Here is a 14,833-nt window from a genome sequence, read left to right as displayed (position 1 = left end):
CACTCATTTGTGGAGTGTAGGGTAGCATCTCATGAGGCTGACACCCAAGGACAGCATATACAAGGGCCAGGGGGATTGCCCCATAGCTGGAAGCCTGCTTTATGAGTGGAGGGAGGAAGGCAGATGGAATAGAGAAGGGATCACTAAGAAAATGATGGCTGGATAAACCAGTTGGGATGGGAGATGTATGCTGAAAGTAGATAATGGACCAAACATGATGAACTCTCAGTGTCTGTGTTGCAAGCTATAATGCCCAAAAGTAGAGAAAGAGTGTTGGGAATATTGTCTGCCATAGAGGCAGGGGGAGGATGGGAAAGAGGTGGTATACCTGGGATATTGGTGGTGGTGAATGTACACTGGTGAAGGGATGGGTGTTTGATGATTGTGAGATTGTAAATCAAACATGAAAACTTGTAAGTATCTCACAGTGATTAAATAAAATTAAAAAAAAATTTAAGTAGCTACCCCTTACATTTATGGGGAAATATGTAGAAGATGTAAGGATGAGGGCAGGGAGATATTTAAATGGGCTAGAGTGTGTCCTTTGCATTCAGGAGGCCAAGGTTCGATTTTAACACCATGTATGTTCCCCCAAGCACCACCAGAAATCGCTTTGGGACAACTAGTAGGAAGTAGTCCCTCAGCACTCCAGGTGTTCCCCCAAAAAAAATATATGGAAGTGATATAGTGATATTCATTGTTAACATGGAACTTAATTGCGTATCTATGGTAGGCTCTAAAATGGTAAAGACTACTTTTTCATAGAATTCTATACACTAGAAAATATCCAGTGGTTTCTGTGTCAACTATTCTATTTAGTCATCAGGTATGTATCCTGCTAAGGTTCTCCCTCACATTCACCTCTGATAAAACCCTTCCATCATCCCAGTCTTCAGAAAAATCATAGATAATAATGTTTAAGTCATTCTCAAGCAATAGTAATAATAGTGATAATAACAATAAATCCATGCAAATCTTGGTGTAAGCGATAGTTATGAAAAATATTTCTAGACTTTTAATTGGAAACTAAACTTTAAAGTCTTCCCTTTATAATATTAGAAAGAGGATCAACTTATTTCTGCTGAAACCTTACTTAGAAAAATTCAGTACTCTTAGCAAAATCTATAAGACACAACACAACCCCTTCATCACACCTCCATGATAATTTGAGGAAATTTGACAGTATCCAGTATAGTTAGTGGAGCTCTGTGTATTCAAACTCAAAGCAAGCCTCTACTACTGTCAAAGGATAGTTGGTAAAATGAAGCAATAGCTAGTGGGTCATAAGAAAATCAATCTAAATCTCATGATCACTTGGCATTTTCAGCTTATGGTATATGTTTTACATAATATTTAAATCCTATTTCCATCACACTAATATATATCTTTTTGTGCCCCAACTCTCTCTGGCGGGCATTACTACTTTTTTCAGTAGTTATTGTAGCAAATTAAAATATTAAATTTATATACATCTTGATAAGAGTAGTAGTTAACATTTACTGTGTGTTTTTCTTATCATTATTAAAATAGTGTTCTTCCAACTTTTTTCATATATTGGCACTTAATAGTCAACAGGGGCTGGAGCAATAGCACAGCGGTAGGGCATTCGCCTTTCATGCGGCTAACTCGTGTTCGATTCCTCCACCCCTCTCGGAGAGCCCGGCAAGCTACCGAGAGTATCGTGCCCGCACGACAGAGCCTGGCAAGCTACCCGTGGCGTATTGGATATGCCAAAAACAGTAACAATAAGTCTCACAATGAGAGACGTTACTGGTGCCCACTTGAACAAATCGATGAGCAACGGGATAACAGTGACCATGACAGTAGTCAACTTTCCTGAAGCCGTACATCTAAGTGACACTATACAGGATTTTTTTGTTATGCAGTCAGTTTGTAGCTTCTTTAAGTCACTGTGTAACTGTTAAATTCTTTTTAAAAATTATCTCTAATGGGAATTTCAGACAACATCACATACCATTTATACTGTACTTTTAACATTCATTAAGAAATCATTAGTAAAAGTTGCAAAACTTTAGTACTACAGTGGATGACAATAACTTTTTGTCACTCAATTTATAAATAAAGATAAACTACTACAGAAAAATATCTATTGCAATAATGTGTAGCTCATTTGTAACAGAACTGAAAATCTACTCCAAGTCTCTCTGACTGAAATATCTTACTCCCACCTTCAAGATACTTCCTCCAGTGGTCTCCATGGGGCCAAGTCAACCAATAGCACCTTCCTTTGAAATAAGATTTAATGGTAAACCATATGTCCCCATCACTAATTTTCAGTAAGAAAAGGCCTGTGTTAAGAATTAGTAATAAATTTATGGGGCTGGAGTAATAGCACAGTGGGTAGGGCATTTGCCTCGCATGAGGCCGACCAGGGTTTGATTCCCAGCATCACATATAGTCCCCCGAGAGCCACCAGGGGTAATTCCTGCGTGCAGAGACAGGAGTAACCCCTGTGCAACGCTGGGTGTGACCAAAAAGGAAAATATAATAATTATGATAATAAAGAATTATTAGCTAATTTGTTAGTTGACAGGACATAGGACATGTAATTTTTGATGAGGAAGAGGAGGGAAATAAATATTTACAACTGACAGAAGACATACCAGATCAGACATCAAAGTATCTAACTCAAACTTAAGGGGCTAGAAAAAGGGCATTAATAACTGAAGAAATTGTTTAAAGATTGTTTAAAGAGATACTTCAGTGCCGATAAAGAACAGTAATGGTGGATGGTTATAAAAACTCATGTACCTTTATGTATTGTCACTGTCACTGTCACTGTCATCCCGTTGCTCATCGATTTGCTTGAGCAGGCACCAGTAACATTTCCATTGTGAGACTTGTTGTTACTGTTTTTGGCATATGGAACACACCTCGGGTAGCTTGCCAGGCTGTGCCGTGCGGGCAGAATACTCTTGGTAGCTTGCCGGGCTCTCCGAGAGGGGTGGAGGAATCAAACCCGGGTGGGTCGAGTGCAAGACGAATGCCCTACCTGCTGCGCTATCGCTCCAGCCCATCTTTATGTATAATAAATAAAATTTTCAAATGTTTTGTATTTCAACAAGCGTCTCTATGAAAAACACTTTTACAGTGCCTGCCTCTTGTAGAACTTAATAAACAGTTTTATTTTCCCTCTTCCAATCCTTGAAAAAAAGTTTTATGTTATATCAGGTTAAGCAGTGTAATGTCAGTTTAAATAGTGTGATACAGTGGGGGAAAATGGATGTACGTGTCAGAACGATCGAATTGAAAATCTATTTCAATCATTCATTTGTTAGTACTGAGAAAGTAAAAATAAATTACATTATGGGGAGCTGCCTAAAATGTAGCAGAAGACTCAACCATAGCGGTAAAAATTTGAGAAAAGTGTGTTTTCTAGGTCTTCTAACTCAGTGGGCACTAGTAGCTTATAGTATAATTTTAAAGATCTCTAACATCAATACATATCTGTCACAATTCATATTTAGTTTAATAAACATCTTGTTACCCAAGTTCTATATCTCATTAGTCACTCGTGTTTATGATTACTTATCTCTAATATCATTATATTCAAATCTCAAAGTTCAAAATGAACCTTCTGGAATGTGTGATGAGTTTACGGAACACCAAAACACTTTTTTTTAAATTTTATTTTATTGAATCACCATGTGGAAAATTGCAATGCTTTCAGGCTTAAGTCTTAGTCATACAATGCTGAAACAACCATCCCTTCACCAGTGCCCATATCCCACCACGGAAAAAAAAAAAACACAGTGCGCCTCCCATCCCGCCCACCCCCGCACCCCCCTCCTTGTAACTGATAAATTTCACTTTACTTTCTATTTACTTTGGTTACATTCAATATTCCAACACAATTCTCACCATTATTGTTAGGGGCACCCCACTAGAGTCAGACCTGTTGTGAAGGGAAATGAGGTCGCGCGGCCGCTACTGCGCGTGCGGTTTTGGATTTCTGTACTTTAACAACTAAGTCCAGGGAGATTTCTTCCGGATATTGGATCATTGCAAGCTTGTAAACCCCATCTGTGGTCGTCATAATATGGCGGTCCCCACGCCCTTCATCCCCGGGAAGGGACAGGGGAGAGAGGGAAATACCTTTCCCCTCCTGGGCGGGCATGGGGTCACGGCTTGGTTCTCAGGCTGGAGACATTCTGCAAGTAGCTGCCCATGTTGAATTTGGTTCAGCTGGGTCTGGATTCACGCTCGTGAAGCTGCGGAGGAGCCGCACATGCGTGCGGCCCCCGGGGTCACATCTCAGCAGCGGTAGGAGGGGCCGGGAACACCAAAACACTTTAAACTTGAATACAGATCTTGCTTAAATTTTTTGGCAGACAGTGTGTCACTCTGAGCTTTTGAACCACATTTTATTTTATTATTCTATACTTTTTAAATATTTTTTAAAATTTTATTGAATCACTGTATTCTATACTTTTTGTATTAGAAGTTTAACTGAGTGCCTGATACATGGAAAGCGTGCTGTACCACTGAGATGTATCCTTGCTCCTAATTAATAGTTTCTATTTTATTTTTTTAATCAAATGTTCATAGATGTACCTTACTTTTAATAGTATTTATACTAATGTTTTAGGATTACAATGCAACTGAAATACACACATTGGCAGAGTGCTCCACTGCTGTCCCTAGGTCATGTCTAGCCCTTAATCAGTTAATTTACAGTATCTCATGGTTTGTTTTCTTTCCCTTTTCCTTTTTCTTTAAATGAGGGTGCTCCTAAAAAGTGCTCAGGGAAAATTCCCAGTAAAACTTGGCCAATAAGACTACAGGGTTCAAACCTAGAACTCAAGAATGAGTTGCTTTTTAAGCCTGGATTTTCTTGGGGGCCCACGAGGGCCATACACAGTGGTGCTTAGAGGGCTCCAAGGCTACAGCCAATAGTACTTGGACTCAAAGTCTGTTTTCCTTGGGGATTCTATAATCCTCTGCTTTGTTCATTTATACACCACATATGGGTTAGGTCATCTGGTATATGTCTTTCTCCTTTTATTTTTTTAAATTTTAATAATGATTTTAAAAGTTACTAATCTTTAAATTTTAGGCATATAGTGTTTTAGACCAATAGCATCACCAGTGTCAACTTCCCCCTACCACTGTCCCCATGTTTCCTCCTGCCCACCCTGCCTGACACCTTTACAGGAACATTATAAAGTTTTTTGTTTGTAATTTATATCTTGTGTTTTCATTGTTGCTGAGTGTGTGCTTTAGATGGATAGCTTTACCGCTCCTATCTAAAACACAAAAAAATGCAAAGTGGTTAAAGAACTAAATATTAGACATGAATCCTTAAATTACATAAAGAGAAATATAGGCAGAGCTCTCCATGATACTGACTTGAGAGGAGTTTTAAATGATTCAACTACATTAACAAAGAAGACAAAAGCAGAAATAAACAAACAGGACAACATCAAGTTGGAATGTTTCTGCACTTCTAAAGAAACTTGGACAGAAATAAGACAACCTACTGAATTGGGAGAAAATATACACATGCTATATACCGACAGAAGGACAATTCACACATACATATATATATACATATATACATATATATATAAAGCAATCACAAGGTTCAGCAAAAAAAGCAAGCCATAAAAATGAGAGGAGTTGAACATAAATTTTCTCAATGAAAACAAAAATGAAAAAACTGTTCAACATCACTAATGATCAGGTAAAATGTAAATTAAAATCAGATATCAACTCACACCACTGAGAATCATCTTCATCAAAATTTCCAGAAACAATCAGTGTTTGTGGGTAGGGGGAAAGGAACTTCATTCACTTTTCTTTGCATTCCCTTGTCCTATTTATCTATATATCACAGATAAGTGAGATCATTTGGTAATTTTTCTTCTTTTAACTTGCCTTCACATGGTATCCTCCAGTTCCATTCAAGTTGCAATGAATTGCTTGATTTTATCCTTCCATGTAGTTGCATAGTATCCCATTGTGTATATATACTACATCTTCATAATCTATTCATCTGTTGTTGGTAACCTAGGTTGATTCCATATTTTAGTTATTGGACTAATTTCTGCAATAAATAATATATAATGGTGCACATATGTTTCTTGAATGAATGTTTTTGTGTCTTGGGGTGAATACCAATAAGTGGAATTGCTGGTTCATATGGCAGCTCTCTTCATATTTTTCTGAGAAACCTCAATACTATTTCCCACAGGGGTTGAACCAGACAACATTCCAACCAGTAATAAATGAGAGTTCCTTTTAAACCACCTCCCCGCCAACACAGATTAATTCCTCTTTTTAAAAACTTGTGCCATTCTCATTGGTGAAACACCTCATTGTTGATTTTATTTGGATATCCTTCATAGTATGTGACGATAAACACTTCTTCATTTCTTCACTGGCCATCCATCTCTCTTCCTCAGAGGAATGTCTTTTCATTTTCTCTCCCAATTTTACAGGGTTTTTGTATTTTTTGTTGGTCTTTGTGAATGTTTTATAAATCTTGGATATTACCCCTTTATATTAAACCTTTATTTGATGTGTTCAGTGTTATATTTTCTCCAATTCAGTTGGATGCCTTTTAGGTTTTTTTCTTTTTTTAATTTTTAAATGAATCACCATGGGATACAGTTACAATTTACAAACTTTTGTAATTACGTTCCAGTCATACAATGATCGAGTACCGATCCCTTCACCAGTGCCCATTCTTCACCACCAATGATCCCAGTACCCCTCCCACCACTCCCACCACATCCCCCCTACCCCACCCCAACTCTGTGGCAGGGAATTCCCTTTTTCTGTCTCTCCTTATGGGTGTTGTGGTTTGCAATAGAGATATTGAATTGCCATCATTCAGTTTGTGGTCTACTTTCAGCACACATCTCCCATCCCGAGGGAGTCCTCCAAGCACCCATAATTGATGTTCCCTTCTCTATCTGGGCTGCCATTTCTCCCTGCATGTGAGGCCGGCTTCGAAGCCATGAAGCATTCCTCCTGTTATTATTCTCTACTATTCTTGGGTGTAAGTCTCTCATTCTGTTTCTTTATATTCCACAAATGAGTGTGATCTTTCTATGTCTGTCCCTCTCTTTCTGACTCATTTCGCTTAACATGATGCTCTCCTTGTAGATTCACTTATAAGCAAATTTCATTACTTCATCCTTTCTAACAGCTGCTTAGTATTCCATTGTGTAGATGTACCAAGTTTCTTGAACCAGTCATATGTTCTCGGGCACTCGGTTTTTGTCCAGATTTTGGCTATTGTAAACAGTGCTGCAATTAACATACAAGCACAGATGTCATTTCTAGTATATTTTTGTATCTCCAGGATATATTCTCAGAAGTAGTATGACTTGGTCAAATGGGAGCTCAATTTCTACTTTTTTGAGGATAGTCCATACTGTTTTCAAATAGGGTTGAATCAGTCGGCATTCCTACCATCAGTGAAGGAGAGTCCCTTTCTCGCCACATCAGTGTCAACACCAGTTTTTTTTTGTTCTTTTGGATGTGGGCAAGTTTCTGTCATGTGAGATGATATCTCATTGTTGTTTTAATCTGCATCTTCCTGATGATTAATGATGAAGAGCATTTCTTCATGTGCCTATTGGCCATTCGGATTTCTTCATTGAGAAAGTTTCTGTTTATTTCTTAGCCCCATTCTCTTATGGGCTTGGATGTTTTCTTCTTGTAGAGTTCAACCAGTACCTTGTATGTCCTTGATATCAATCCCTTATCAGATGGGTATTGGGTAAATAGCCTTTCAACTCTGTAGAATGTCTTTGTATTCTGATCACTGTATCTTTTGGATTGCAGAAGCTTCCTAGTTTAAGACAGTCCCATTTGTTTATCTCTGTTTCCACTTGCTTGGTCAGGGGAGTGTCATCTTTGAAGATACCTTTAGCTTCAACATAGTGGAGGGTTTTGCTGACCTTGTCTTCAATGTACCTAATGAATTCTGGTCTGATGTTGAGGTCTTTAATCCATTTTGATCTGACTTCTCTGCATGGTGTTAGGTAAAGGTCTGAGCCCACTTTTTTGCATGTTGCTGTCCAGTTTTGCCAGCCCCATTTGTTAAAGAGACTTTTCTTGCTGCACTTCACATTTCTTGCTTTTTTATCAAAGATTAGATGATAATGTATTTTAGGGTGTGTGTAAGGATATTAGACCTTGTTCCATTTGTCTTCGGCTCTGCCTTTGTTCCAGTACCATGCTGTTTTAATTATAATTGCTTTGTAGTAGAGTTTGAAGTTGGGGAAGGTGATGCCTCCCGTCTTCTTTTTCCCAAGAATTCATTTAGCTATTCTTGGGGGTTAGTTGTTTCATATGAATTTAAGGAGGTTTTGATCCATTTCTTTGAAGAATTTCATAGGTTTTCTTATGGGGATCACATTGAATGTGTACAGGACTTTGGGGAGTATTGCCATTTTAAAAATGTTAATTCTCCCAATCCATGATCAGGGGATATGTTTCCATTTCCTCCTGTCTTCTTTTATTTAGTGAAGTAGCGTTTTGTGGTTTTCTTTTTACAGATCCTTTACCTCCTTAGTTAAGATGATTCCAAGTTACTTGATTTTCTGAGGTATGACTGTGAATAGGATTGCTTTTTTCATGTCACTTTCCTCTCTCTCATTATTTGCATATAGGAAAGCCACGGACTTTTGGGTATTGATTTTATAGCCTGCGACTTTACTATGCAAGTCAGTAGTTTCTAGGATTTTCTTGGTAGAGGCTTTAGGGTTCTCTAAATACAGTATCATATCATCTGTGAATAGTGAGAGCTTGATTTCTTCCTTTCCTATCTGTATTCCCTTAATATCTTGTTCTTGCCTAACAGCTATTGCAAGTACTTCCAGTATTATGTTGAACAGAAGTGGTGAGAGTCGGATGTCTTTTAGTTTTGACCCGGATTTCTTTTTCCATGAAGAATCTTAATTTTTTTTTTACATTGGTTAGCACAATTTTCCCAGCACCATTTTTTAAAGAGGCTATCCTTACTCCACTTCATGTACATAGCTTCTTTGTTGAAAATTAGTTGATCATACATTTAAGGATTGTCTTGATTTGTCTTTGGGTACTTGATTCGAACCCTTTGGTCATAGTCTTCTTCCTGTAGTGTGCTGTTTTGATCACTGTAGTTTTGTAGTATAGGCTCAAGTTAGATAGTGAGATACATCACAGCTTCTTACTTCTCCATATGGTTATGGTTGTTGGGTTTTTATGCCACAAGAACTTTCTTACTGAGTGTTCTAAGTCATAATTTGGATAGGGATTTCTTTGAATCTAGATAATAATTTAGGCGGGATGTTTAATTTGACAATGTTGCTTTTTCCAATCCATTAATAGGAATTTTTTCTCATTTCCTAAGGTTTTTTTCATTAGTTATTTATAGTTGTCATGATACAGATCTCTCACATGTTTTGTTAAATTGATTCCTACATGCTTGATGCTTTTGGACACTATGAACAGACTAGACTCTTTGATCTCTTTTTCTTCTAATTAATTTTTTGCATTTGGAAATGCAGCAGGTTTTTTGTGCTTTGATTTTTTAGTTGGTTACTTTGCTTTTTGATTTATTGTTTCTAGGAACTTCTAGTGGCCTCTTTCTGGTATTCTCTTTATATTATCATGTCATCACAAATAGTGATATTTGACTTCTTTTCCAATTTCAATTCCTTTGATAACTTTTTCTTGCTGGCTTGTTTCTAGAACTTCCAATGCTATATTTAATAAAAGTGGAGATAGTGGACTTTCTTACTATATGTATGCTCTCAGAGGAAGTACTTTCAGAGTTTTCACTGAGAAAGATACTCTTTATTGGCTTGTTATATATATATATATGGCCATAACCATTTTAAGGAAGGTTCCTTGTAACCTGATTTTGTTTAGCTTTTTAGCATGAATGGATCTCAGATCTTGTTGAAAGCTTTTTCTTTATCAATTTATATATTAATGTTAGTACCTCCCTGTTAATTGTGTTATTCTATTTGCATGTGTTGAACAACCAATGTATCCCTGAGATGAATCCCACATTATTGTGGTGTATGATCTTTTTGATATGCTCTTGGAATCAGTTCACTAAGATTTTAATGTGGTATTTTGTGTTGACGTCAATTACAGAAATAGGTCTGAATTTTTCTCTTTTTAATAGTATCCCTATCATTTTTGAATATCAGTGTAATACTGGCTTCATAGAAGCTGTTAGGAAATTTTCCTGTTTCTCCAATATTTTGGAAAAGTTTGAAGAGTAAAAATCTTCTTTGAAGGTTTGATAGAACTCACCAGTGAATCCATCTGGACCAGATAATTTGTTCTTGGGGAGATTCTTAATTACTTTTTTTTTTAATTTCCTTGCCTGTGATAGACCAATTTAAGCTTTCTGTTTATTCCTCACTCAGTTTTGGAACATAACATAAGAATTTATCCATTTCTTTCGGGTTCTCCAACTTAACAGCTTAAGATTGTTAACTGTAAACAGTAAACTCTCATGGTATCTTAAATTTCTAAGGAGGTTGCTTCTTTCTCCCCTTCATTTATGATCAGATTTATTTGGGCATTTTCTCTTTTATTTTTATGAGTATAGCCAAATGTTTGTCTATCTTGTTTAATCTTTCAAATAATTAGCTCCTGATTTTGACTTTGTATTACTTTCTTGATTTCTATACCACTTATTTTAATTCTAATCACAATTATTTTTTTCTACTACTAGGTTTTGAATGTATTTTCTGTTTATTCTACAATTATTTAAGACATGTATTTAGATTGTTGATTTGAGCTTTTTGTTTTTCCTAGTGTGAGCATGTTTTTAAAATTTTTAAACGAATTTTATTATTTTTTATTATTTATTTATTTTTATTGAATCACCATGTGGAAAGTTACAAAGCTTTCAGGCTTAAGTCTCAATTACACAATGCTCGAACACCCATCCCTTCACTAGTGCACATATTCCACCACCAAGAACCACAGTGAACCTCCCCCCACCCCCCAACCCCCGAGCCTCCCACCCTGCCTGTGTAGCTGATAAATTTCACTTTACTTTCTCTTTTACTTTGATTATATTCAAACAAAAAACTCACTATTATTGTTTGGAGTTTCCACACCCCCCCCAGAGTCGGACCTGCTGGAAAGGAAGCATTTGATCATTTGTTTTCATTGCTGAGAATGAAGAGATATGAGGTCGTGTGGCCACAATAGCAGCATCGAGGCTTTGAATTTCTGTATTTTAGTATTTTAGTAACTAAGTCCAGAGGAATTTCTGCTGGAAGTTGCATCATTGTTAGCTCGGACCTCTCTGCTACTTTATATTCCACATATGAGTGCAATCTTTCTATGTCTGTCTCTTTCTTTCTGACTCGTTTCACTCAACATGATACTTTCCATGTTGATCCACTTATATGCAAATTTCATGACTTCATATTTTCTAACAACTGCATAGTATTCCATTGTGTAGATGTACCAAAGTTTCTTTAACCAGTCATCTGTTTTTTTGCTCTTTAGGTCACACCCGGTGATGCTCAGGGGTTACTCCTGGCTCTGCACTCAACAATCACCCCTAGCGGTGCTCAGGGTATCCATATGTGATGCTGGGAATCGAACCCGGGATGGTCGCGTGCAAGGCAAATGCCCTACCCGCTGTGCTATCGCTCCAGCCCCCCATCTTCTTTTTATGAACAATTTCGACCTTCATGGCATTGTGGTCTAAGAGTACGTTTAATATTATTTCTGTATTTGTAAACTTAGGTTTTAGTTATGCCCTGGTATGTGTTCTATCTAGAATGATCCATGTACACTAGAAAAGAATATGAATTTAGCTTTTTGAGGAGTAAGGTCCCTGTACCTGTCAATTAATCCCTGTTCTAATTCTTTATTTAGGGATCTTGTATCTTTACTGATATTCTGTCTGGTTAATTTGTCTAATAGAGAAAGGAGACTGTTAAAGTCTTCTACCAATATTGTGTTTGCATCAATGTGTTTCTTTAGCTTTGTGAGTAGAAGTTTTATCAACTTTGCTGGCCCCTCATTTGGCACATATATGCTGATGAGTAAGTATTTCTTGATCTTCAGTTCCCTTTCCAATAAGTACTATCTGTCTCTATATCTAATTATTTTCTTCAAATTAAGTGCTTTTGCTCTAAGTATAGCTGTCCCAACTTTTATTCCTTCTCTTGTTCTGTATAATCGTTTTCATTCTTTTGCTCAAAGATAGCTGTCCCAACTTTTGTTTCTATTGGTTTGTATGACCATTTTCCATACTTTCACTCTGATCCTTTATTTAAACTGTGACTTTGGGTGTGTTTCCTGTAAGCAGAAAGTAGATGAATTTTCTTTTTTGGCCAATTTATTCTTTATTCTCTCTATACTTTGAATACATTCAATATTTCAACAGAGAACTAACTATTATTATTTGGAATTTTCCCCCAACAATCAAACGTGCTGAAAAGGCATCATTTGATAGTTTGTTTTCCATTGCTGAGAATAAAGATTATAGGTTTTGCAGATTTCTGTGGTTTTAGCTCAGTTTATAGTCTAGATGCATTTCTATAAGACTCTGGGTGCCAAAATGGGTTAATAGACCTCCCGGATCATAGTTTTTAAGGAGCAGAGGGGCCGTGTCATGCGCGGCTGCTCCGGATCTCATCTGGGCCGAGGGCGTGGAAAGTAGATGGATTTTGTTTTCTGATCTATTGAGTCACTCTATGCCTTTTTTAATCAATCACTGTGAGATAGTTACAAACTGTCATGTTTGAGTTTCAGTCATACAATGATTGAACATCCATTCCTCTACCAGTGTAGGATGACATTACTTTGTCCTTTCCCCACCTTGCCTCAAGGAGCTCATCCCGGTTTTTCCCGGAGTCTAGGCTTACCCCAGTCACACCCATCAAGGTGTTCCCGAATCTCTCCCATCCTTTTGTTTAGCTGTAATCATTTCTATGCTCTCTTCCCCAAAACAGTTAATCAGCTTCTCACCCTAATCTGACTCTGCTAATTTGTAAGGTCAGACCTTCCTAGGATACTGAACTTATAAGTTAATATTGCCTTCTCCTCCCCTTATGCCTTTTGAATAATTTACTTTAAAGCAATGTCCTTTTTGTATAGACACAAGAAGACAATATTATGATTTTGTAACTTAGGACTTAATTGGCTTTGAATATTATTCATTCCCGGGCATCTGCTTTCTCCACTTAAGCTTCAGTTGCCCTCAGTTCCAAGCACCCCAAAAGCAGGGTCCCGACGAGGGACAGGACAGATCCAGGGCAAGCGGTGAGTTATGTGCTACCCTGGCATCAAGATGGGCCTGGCCAAAGTGCCTAATTCTTAACTATAAGTTAAGAGCTTGATCATGGACAAATGCTGTCATGATCCAAAAGTAATGATGAGACTAGGACCCTGCTAAGGATAGGAAAGACTGATCTGGCCTGAGCACTGTAGTCTGAGATTTAGATGGCCCCAGGAGAGCAATTTTATAAGCTTTAATGCATCTCTTATTGTGTCCATACAAAATTATTAATATTATGAATGCTTATATATTTGCTGGATGAGAAGAGGAGAAACACACTCATGGGACTCCGCCCTTGGGTGAATCCTCCTGCTGAAAGAGAGTCAGTCCTAGGAGAAGCATCCCCTGAGGGAAAGGAACCTTACCCTATTGATTGTGACCACACCTATGTGTACGCCCCAACCCCCTCATGCTGGGGGGATTTATCTAGGCTGTAAGAGTGGGTTGGGGGGCCAGATCCAGAGATCCAGAAAAAGATCCAGAACCGGGAGAGAAGCAGAGAGAATGAAATAAACTGATCGAACAACCAGTCTAGCCTTCTTCCTTCCGTCGCCTGCCCTTGACCGATAGCACACACAGCGGTTCCAGAGCGCCGAACACGGGCAGTGAGACAGAGCCACCCGGAAAGCCCGCGAGTGTACACGCCCCTCAGCGTGCCTTACTGTTTTACACACCAGTGCACATTTTCCACCACCAATGTCCCCAGTATCCCACCTTCCTATCCCAACCCTGCCCCTGCCTCTTTGGTAGACAATTTCCCCATACTCTCTCTCTACTTTGGGGCATTATGATTTGCTTGAATTTTCCCACCACCATTAAAGCCAGCCTGCCAGGGGCAGATGCTAGATAATTTATTTTCTATTGCTTATTATGAATATCATTTCCACGGCCGCGTTCTTCTGTAATTCTAAAATTGTAAACGGTTGGGGTGCGGAGACATCTCTGTAGGGAGCTAATCCATTTTGAGATACCATTGGGATTCTCTGGATCTTGCCATTAATGTGCTGAGATGATGCCTGGACGCAGATGCTGAGAGTGACAGCCAAGACCCCAAGCTGACGGGGATACAGGGAGGGACAGTCGGTCTCTGCTGCCCCCATGAAGCCTGGAGTCTTAGTCCTTGAACTTGCATTGCTGGATTGTGCTTCTGGAAGCTCGTGGCTGCGGGGGTTTCATCTGGAGCGGGTGGAGAGGGCACACCTGCTCCATCTGAGGTGCTCCAGTGGAATTGACTCAGTACGGGGTTTGGAGAAATCTCTGTTGAGCTGCTGTGTTCTGGGATTCACTGCTGTGTCTCTGGATCCAGACAGCTGATGCGCTGATATGGTGCCCAAAAGTAGATCTTGGGCGTGGCAGCTAGGACCCCAAGAGGCAGGGAGACAGGGAGGGGCAGCACATCTCCACTGCCACAATGAGGTCTGGAATTTTAGTCCACTCTATGCCTTTTACTGGGAGCGTTTATTCCAGTGACATCCATAGAACTTATTAATACAAATGGGTGATGCCCATTTTGGATTTTTTTGCCCTTGCATGTCTGAGGCTCTTTTAATATTC

General features: G+C 38.5%; 1 protein-coding gene across 1 annotated transcript in view; it reads right to left on the bottom strand.

Moving 5' to 3' along the window:
• The window catches only part of ZMAT1 (zinc finger matrin-type 1), a 76,400-nt gene extending 62,021 nt beyond the window's left edge, over window positions 1–14,379 (bottom strand). Inside the window, exon 1 of the mRNA XM_055121144.1 lies at window positions 14,251–14,379. Coding sequence (XP_054977119.1) covers window positions 14,251–14,379 — 129 coding nt within the window. The remainder of the gene's footprint in view (window positions 1–14,250) is intronic.
• Window positions 14,380–14,833: the final 454 nt, after the last annotated feature.

This window comes from Sorex araneus, chromosome X (genome assembly GCF_027595985.1).
Source record: "Sorex araneus isolate mSorAra2 chromosome X, mSorAra2.pri, whole genome shotgun sequence".
Taxonomy (NCBI): domain Eukaryota; kingdom Metazoa; phylum Chordata; class Mammalia; order Eulipotyphla; family Soricidae; genus Sorex; species Sorex araneus.
The sequence above is the reverse complement of the archived record's forward strand: the minus strand, read 5'-3'. Positions and strand labels throughout refer to the sequence as shown.